Source organism: Phytophthora sojae (assembly GCF_000149755.1).
Source record: "Phytophthora sojae unplaced genomic scaffold PHYSOscaffold_9, whole genome shotgun sequence".
NCBI lineage: Eukaryota > Oomycota > Peronosporomycetes > Peronosporales > Peronosporaceae > Phytophthora > Phytophthora sojae.
Window position 1 is genome coordinate 2629095 of NW_009258123.1, and position 8054 is coordinate 2637148.

General features: G+C 50.0%; 2 protein-coding genes across 2 annotated transcripts; both read right to left on the minus strand.

Moving 5' to 3' along the window:
- Window positions 1–24: 24 nt before the first annotated feature.
- Window positions 25–2806, minus strand: PHYSODRAFT_318537 (hypothetical protein; the record flags this gene model as incomplete). Its single annotated transcript, XM_009536774.1, has 12 exons — window positions 25–379; window positions 456–608; window positions 676–1064; window positions 1148–1276; window positions 1349–1538; window positions 1610–1763; window positions 1829–1925; window positions 2005–2094; window positions 2177–2245; window positions 2319–2480; window positions 2556–2626; window positions 2698–2806. 12 exons carry the CDS (start codon window positions 2804–2806, stop codon window positions 25–27), a joined length of 1968 nt encoding a protein of 655 aa, XP_009535069.1.
- A 956-nt stretch (window positions 2807–3762) lies between these two features.
- Window positions 3763–4200, minus strand: PHYSODRAFT_523310 (hypothetical protein; the record flags this gene model as incomplete). Its single annotated transcript, XM_009536775.1, has 1 exon — window positions 3763–4200. One exon carries the CDS (start codon window positions 4198–4200, stop codon window positions 3763–3765), a length of 438 nt encoding a protein of 145 aa, XP_009535070.1.
- Window positions 4201–8054: the final 3854 nt, after the last annotated feature.

Below are 8054 nucleotides of genomic sequence, written 5' to 3' on the forward strand. Positions count from 1 at the left end.
CTTCTAGCGTCAGAGGCGCTTCCTCTATCTGCGTTTCTTTTTCTTGGACTTGCGAATGCCAGAGTCGCTAGACACCACGACGGCGGCAGGTTTGTCCGACTCGGCCTTGCGGGCAGCACGGGCCGCCGCATCCAGCTTTAAAGCGTCCTTCTCCGTGCCCATGCCAGCTCCCTGCGCACCGACGAAACGGTTGCGACCACGACGGCCACGCTTGCCATGAGAGCGCTGCTTGCGCGGGATCCAGCGCTCCGGGTCCGGGTTCACGAGGCCAATAGACGCGTTGTAGTCCGGACGAGAACGCAGCTTGGTCAGATGCGCCTCCCTGCGCTTGGCCCGCTTGCGGGCGATGCTCTCCGGGCTCTTGGCGGCACGCTTACGTCTGGTGAACAGGAAAGACAACACAGTTAGAGGTGCGGATACGAACAGGATATGGTGAGCAAGTATCCACTACGCACTCGTTCTTCTTGTCGCCAGTGTCCGCAAACTTGGCAGCCAAACGGTTCGAGCGAGGAGCCTGCTTCTCCAGTTCACTTGGGTCGACTCCGCTTTCCTCCACAGCAGGCAGCATGGCGCAACGCGCCTCAGCAGCTTCGGCATCGCAGAACGACCTGCATACATGAGCAATAAAGGTTAGAACTGCAGATAAAGTAGGGCGCAGCTCACTGGGCGACTTACAGAGCAACAACCAACGAGGCCATTGAACGCAGACGCAGATCGCGGTCCATAGCACCAGCAGTCTCGCCTTCCAGCAGCTCCAAGTACGCGTCGGCAGCTTCACGGTACTGCTTCTTCTGAATCTTGTACCAGCAGTCTCCCTCACGAATCTTCATAGCCTGCTCCGACGTGTAGTTGCCAGCCCTGTGGTGAATCAACGCGCGTTCCAGCACGGCCTGAGCCGACGCCGAGTCGCCAGCTTGCTCGTAGAGAGCAACAAGGGTGGCCACTGTACCCGGCGAGTGCGCCAGCTCCTCAATGGAGCGAATGCACTCGGCGGCCTTCAGCACGTGTCCTTCGGTCAAGTACACGTGCGCGAGGCCAAGACGGCCGCCCACACTCATATCATCCTGAATGTACACGGATCATATTAGAGTGTAGAGTTGAGCTTAGTACTGCTGTGATCCAAGCTTGGACGCTAAACATTTCGTACCTGCAGCTGTTCAATAGCAGCTCCCGGAGATTGATCCTTGATTGCTAGCAGGACCACGATGTCAGCAATCGACTTCGACGCGGGGAACTGCTTCTTCAAAGCTTCCAAGCTCTCGCGGCATTCCTCCGTCTAGAAATCGTTAGGTTCACCATTTGTTAGAACGTGAGGAAAACCTGATACTGCTAAGAAGGCAAGACGCACCTTGTTCATGAGGCACAGCAACAGCGTGCGGTTCGTGAGAATGGCCTCCTGCTGCGTAGGGTTCAGCTTGTCCGACAACACCGCGGTATCGATATTCTTCAGTCGCTTGAACGAGTCCAGCACGTCGCGGTCCTGACGGATTGTCACGATGTTGTTCGAAGCCACAGCTCCCACAGCACGGTTACGGAGCCTGCAGCAACATCAAAGCTAAAAGTTAGCAATGAAAACACACAGCAGAGATGCAACAACAACGTAGCGTACTTCAGCTTCAACACGTTGCGGTAGTCTGAGAGGGCATCATCCAGATTGCCACGCATTTGCTTCACATACGCAAGCTGCGTCTTGATGACGGCCACCTCCTCTTCAATCTCCGCCTCCGAAGCTCCCTCCGCCACGAACGTATCACAGCACAAGCCTGTTATTCCCATACAAAAGGTCAGTACGTCACGTTGGCACGCCAGTACAGCAGACTCTTCTTACGCTCGGCGGTCAGCAAAAGCTCCTCCGCCGCCTCCCAATCACTGGACTGGATAGCTACGAACGACTTGTTGAAGGCCACTTCGAATCCATCGTCAATCTGTGATAGCATAAGACAACCAGCTTCCGTATTAGCAGCGATTCCCCTCCGCGAGCACTCCTCCTCATAGTCCGCTTACCGGAATCTCGCGGTCCTTCAGTTCCTGGCTTCTGCCGGCGCTCGCGTACGCCGCCAGCAGGTTCGTCTGCAACTCCAGGAGGTCGTCACCCTGCAATCACCCAGCACAAAATCCATTCTCGTTAGCACTTGTAGGGTAGTCAATTCCCCCATGACCACACACAAATACGCACCTCCGGGCCGCGAGAGAGCAGCAGTTCGTAGATGCGGATGCTCTGGTCGTAGTCGCCCTTGCGGAAGTGCTTCAGAAAGAGAGAAACAGCGTCAGATCCCCGCGATCCCTCCACCTTCCTAGTCAGGAGTCGGTCGGCGTACCAGTTGCGCCGCCAGGTGCAGCTGAGCCGTGCTCTGGGTCTCCAGGTCGCCACCACCCAGCAGTTTCAGCGCGTCGTCATCCTGCTTGAGGCGGTACAGGCAGTAGGCCTTCTCCGTGCTGAGGAAGTCGTACTTGACGGCAAGCTCCAGCGCCTTGTCGAACTACAGAGGAGACATGGAGCACGCGGCGTGAGGATCCGAAGGAAGGAAATAGTGAAGGGGTAACACAGTCCGCACCTTCTCGAGACGGATGAGCGCCACGCACTTGACCTTGACGGCGTCCACGTCGTCCGGCAGCTTGGAGCGGACTGCAGCACGAGGCATGAGCGGGGTCAGACACAGCGCGTTCGATTCCTCTGCGCATGGTACGAGCTCTCACTTTTGTTGCAAATGTCCACAGCGCGCGAGTAGTTCTCGCGCTTGAGCGCGGCGTTGAGCTCCGAGAAGCTCGCGGCCACCGCAGCGTCGGCGGAGACGGTAGTCGCCATGATGCTGCTCCCCCTTTGGTGTTTTGTGTTGGGCCACACATGGATGGTGTTTCGCACACCAAATGTGCATGTGGCCTTCAGAAAATCACGCAAATCGCAAATTCGACAAACGCAAATCCTGTACAGTAATCTGCCCGAGTAAGGAACGCCTGATATATATAAAAGACGCAGAATATATTGTGCCTTGCATGCTTTCTGACTAAACAACGACGTAATTCGTTGTTTTAGCAAATCACGGTGATTAGCCCATCATTGAGTTAGGAGGCTAACTCGTCGATTTAAGATAGAATAGCTGCTAAGACAACGAGTTAACGTTGAGTTATGCTCACTTTCGTTGAATGGCTGGAGTAAATCCGACAATACTACGGCCCTGACATTCTAATTCTAACTCGCTCGCTTTGTCTGATTGCTTTCTAGTCGATGATTGACATGCGTTGGCGATCTATCGTAGTACTAAACTACGTCTACAATATTGAAGAACATCCCTGTTTTTATATCGAGGAGCTGCAAGCAGCTTTAAAGTCAGCGTTTCCTGCACTACCAAACATTTCTAGTAGAAAATTTCTACTGCTACTATATGCCGTGCTCTGAAATTCGAGCTTGGTTTAACGCGCAAGGCCACGACGAAGAGAGCGAAAGAAAACGTCCCCGCCGAAATCGGTGCTTACTATTATGCAAGGAGTTGGCGCCATTCTATCGGGGATCTTATCGGTTTGTTTTCTTGCAGCGACAACCGATTTATTCTTGCAGTGGCAACCGCTCCGTTCTTGCTCTGCGTTGTGTTTGGTACTGGCCGTTGATTAGCTTAACTTTAACTTAGAGTTAGGCTGCGAGATATGATCACCGGGAAGGATTTGCTCGTTGGTTTAGAGTCCTTAATCGCATGCCAAAGTTCGTGCAAAGCACAATATAAATTGATGTTAAGTTGAGTATACTTTTCCAATGCACTGATTTAGTTATTTCAAAATGAACAGAAGAGCAGCTTTACCTACGAGTCCGGAATGATTCCAACAGTGGCGTATGGTCGAAGCACTAACCTTTGACCAGGCATCCTCGCACCACAACAGCGCTGTCAACTGGTCGACCTCGTAGGGACTATCTAGCCCTTCACCAAGCCGGTCTAGAGCCTGCATCATCTTGCGGAATAGAATGTGTCGCTTAATACAATGAATGATTCCTTGGTCCTTCTCCAGCGGCCACCCCAGCAGGACTGCACTTGACTTGATTATGCGGCATATCGTTGTCTTGCCTGGGGCGGCCGGGAGGCTGAACTCCGTGTCAGCCCACTCAGCCAGGCCCCTGTTGGAGAGAGCAGGTGTGCGGGCTGCCTTGTCGAGGATGCCCACTTTCTCAGACCAAGTGAGGCGGAGACGCTTGGACGGTGTGGACTTCATGGGTGGAGTGGGGGAGGAGGTGGGCTTGTGGGGCGAGGTGCAAAAGCAAAAGTGCGAGTCTACCACTACGGTACATGTAGTTTGAAGTCTAGTAAGATCGCTAAATGCGCGCCATTTTTCAAACGAGGGTGGAGAGCTGATGATTGGCACTGGATTTTTCACCTTAGTACCTCAGTACCTTGCACTACCTTGCACATCCCCCTATCGCCCCATCAACTGGAAAATAATATTAAATATGTGAGGCTATTAGTTATACACCCGTTTCTTATCCGGGCAGAATTCTGTAGCAAAATGCGCCGATGCGCTCGCAAAATCAGTCGCAATTTGCGGAGACGATTTTGGAGTCTCTGCAAATTGCGAGTGATTTTGCGAATGCTATTCGATGCACTTACCATCGTTTTCATACATTGTAATGCATATCACTGGATTGATCGTTATCGCTACTGTGTTTTCCGCTAAGCCCTGGAGTTGCAATCCTCTCCATAGACTATTTGTCGCCGCCTAACCTTGCCTACTCTGTGGTTGCATTTTGCTTGTGATTTTGGCGCTCACAATCCCAACGCAAATCCAGGTGTAGGTGAACGCAAAATCGCTCTCAAATTGCGCCGAAATGTGATTTGCGTGATTTTCTGAAGGCCCCCATTATCTCCGCTCGTAGTGGACATCCTTATAAAGGAGCTGCCAACCATGTAGGACTGACTATGCTAGATAGTCAGCCATAGATAGTAGGAATAGGCGGCGCTGCCGCAGCAAGCTTTCAAGACAGTTCTCATTCTTACCAAGAAGTCTTTGACTTGTTTCGCGGGTCCTCGGATAAGACCCTGGTTGGACTCTTTGAGTCGGAAACCTTTCCTGTGCGCTACCGCAACCCCGCTGCAAATTTACGGCAACATGCTGGCATGTGCAGCCTTGTACAACAGACGATGGAGAGTGATCGTGCAGCAAAATTCAAGCAAGACAACGCGCTACAATATCGAAATTCTACTATATATCGTTTCATCTACGTTCTCATAGGTGATTATCATGTTTACGAGGTATACTTCGTACTTAGTATTTATCTGCTGGATACGACAATTGCTATAAGGTTTTGGTCGGCATCATCGGTTGTAGCAAACACGACGCAAATTGGGACGTATTGGGGGACTTCAGAAAATCACGCAAGTCGCAAATTCGACAAACGCAAATCCTGTAGCAAAATGCACCGATGCGCTCACAAAATCAGTCGCAATTTGCGGAGACGATTTTGGAGTCTGCAAATTGCGAGTGATTTTGCGAATGCTATTCGATGCACTTACCATCGTTTTCATACATTGTAATGCATATCACTGGATTGATCGTTATCGCTACTGTGTTTTCCGCTAAGCCCTGGAGTTGCAATCCTCTCCATAGACTATTTGTCGCCGCCTAAACTTGCCTACTCTGTGGTTGCATTTTGCTTGTGATTTTGGCGCTCACAATCCCAACGCAAATCTAGGTGTAGGTGAACGCAAAATCGCTCTCAAATTGCGACGAAATGTGATTTGCGCGATTTTCTGAAGGCCCCCATTATCTCCGCTCGTAGTGGACATCCTTATAAAGGAGCTGCCAACCATGTAGGGCTGACTATGCTAGATAGTCAGCCATAGATAGTAGGAATAGGCGGCGCTGCCGCAGCAAGCTTTCAAGACAGTTCTCATTCTTACCAAGAAGTCTTTGACTTGTTTCGCGGGTCCTCGGATAAGACCCTGGTTGGACTCTTTGAGTCGGAAACCTTTCCTGTGCGCTACCGCAACCCCGCTGCAAATTTACGGCAACATGCTGGCATGTGCAGCCTTGTACAACAGACGATGGAGAGTGATCGTGCAGCAAAATTCAAGCAAGACAACGCGCTACAATATCGAAATTCTACTGTATATCGTTTCATCTACGTTCTCATATGTGATTATCATGTTTACGAGGTATACTTCGTACTTAGTATTTATCTGCTGGATACGACAATTGCTATAAGGTTTTGGTCGGCATCATCGGTTGTAGCAAACACGACGCAAATTGGGACGTATTGGGGAACTTCAGAAAATCACGCAAGTCGCAAATTCGACAAACGCAAATCCTGTAGCAAAATGCACCGATGCGCTCGCAAAATCAGTCGCAATTTGCGGAGACGATTTTGGAGTCTGCAAATTGCGAGTGATTTTGCGAATGCTATTCGATGCACTTACCATCGTTTTCATACATTGTAATGCATATCACTGGATTGATCGTTATCGCTACTGTGTTTTCCGCTAAGCCCTGGAGTTGCAATCCTCTCCATAGACTATTTGTCGCCGCCTAAACTTGCCTACTCTGTGGTTGCATTTTGCTTGTGATTTTGGCGCTCACAATCCCAACGCAAATCTAGGTGTAGGTGAACGCAAAATCGCTCTCAAATTGCGACGAAATGTGATTTGCGCGATTTTCTGAAGGCCCCCATTATCTCCGCTCGTAGTGGACATCCTTATAAAGGAGCTGCCAACCATGTAGGGCTGACTATGCTAGATAGTCAGCCATAGATAGTAGGAATAGGCGGCGCTGCCGCAGCAAGCTTTCAAGACAGTTCTCATTCTTACCAAGAAGTCTTTGACTTGTTTCGCGGGTCCTCGGATAAGACCCTGGTTGGACTCTTTGAGTCGGAAACCTTTCCTGTGCGCTACCGCAACCCCGCTGCAAATTTACGGCAACATGCTGGCATGTGCAGCCTTGTACAACAGACGATGGAGAGTGATCGTGCAGCAAAATTCAAGCAAGACAACGCGCTACAATATCGAAATTCTACTATATATCGTTTCATCTACGTTCTCATATGTGATTATCATGTTTACGAGGTATACTTCGTACTTAGTATTTATCTGCTGGATACGACAATTGCTATAAGGTTTTGGTCGGCATCATCGGTTGTAGCAAACACGACGCAAATTGGGACGTATTGGGGGACTTCAGAAAATCACGCAAGTCGCAAATTCGACAAACGCAAATCCTGTAGCAAAATGCACCGATGCGCTCGCAAAATCAGTCGCAATTTGCGGAGACGATTTTGGAGTCTGCAAATTGCGAGTGATTTTGCGAATGCTATTCGATGCACTTACCATCGTTTTCATACATTGTAATGCATATCACTGGATTGATCGTTATCGCTACTGTGTTTTCCGCTAAGCCCTGGAGTTGCAATCCTCTCCATAGACTATTTGTCGCCGCCTAAACTTGCCTACTCTGTGGTTGCATTTTGCTTGTGATTTTGGCGCTCACAATCCCAACGCAAATCTAGGTGTAGGTGAACGCAAAATCGCTCTCAAATTGCGACGAAATGTGATTTGCGCGATTTTCTGAAGGCCCCCATTATCTCCGCTCGTAGTGGACATCCTTATAAAGGAGCTGCCAACCATGTAGGGCTGACTATGCTAGATAGTCAGCCATAGATAGTAGGAATAGGCGGCGCTGCCGCAGCAAGCTTTCAAGACAGTTCTCATTCTTACCAAGAAGTCTTTGACTTGTTTCGCGGGTCCTCGGATAAGACCCTGGTTGGACTCTTTGAGTCGGAAACCTTTCCTGTGCGCTACCGCAACCCCGCTGCAAATTTACGGCAACATGCTGGCATGTGCAGCCTTGTACAACAGACGATGGAGAGTGATCGTGCAGCAAAATTCAAGCAAGACAACGCGCTACAATATCGAAATTCTACTATATATCGTTTCATGTACGTTCTCATATGTGATTATCATGTTTACGAGGTATACTTCGTACTTAGTATTTATCTGCTGGATACGACAATTGCTATAAGGTTTTGGTCGGCATCATCGGTTGTAGCAAACACGACGCAAATTGGGACGTATTGGGGACTT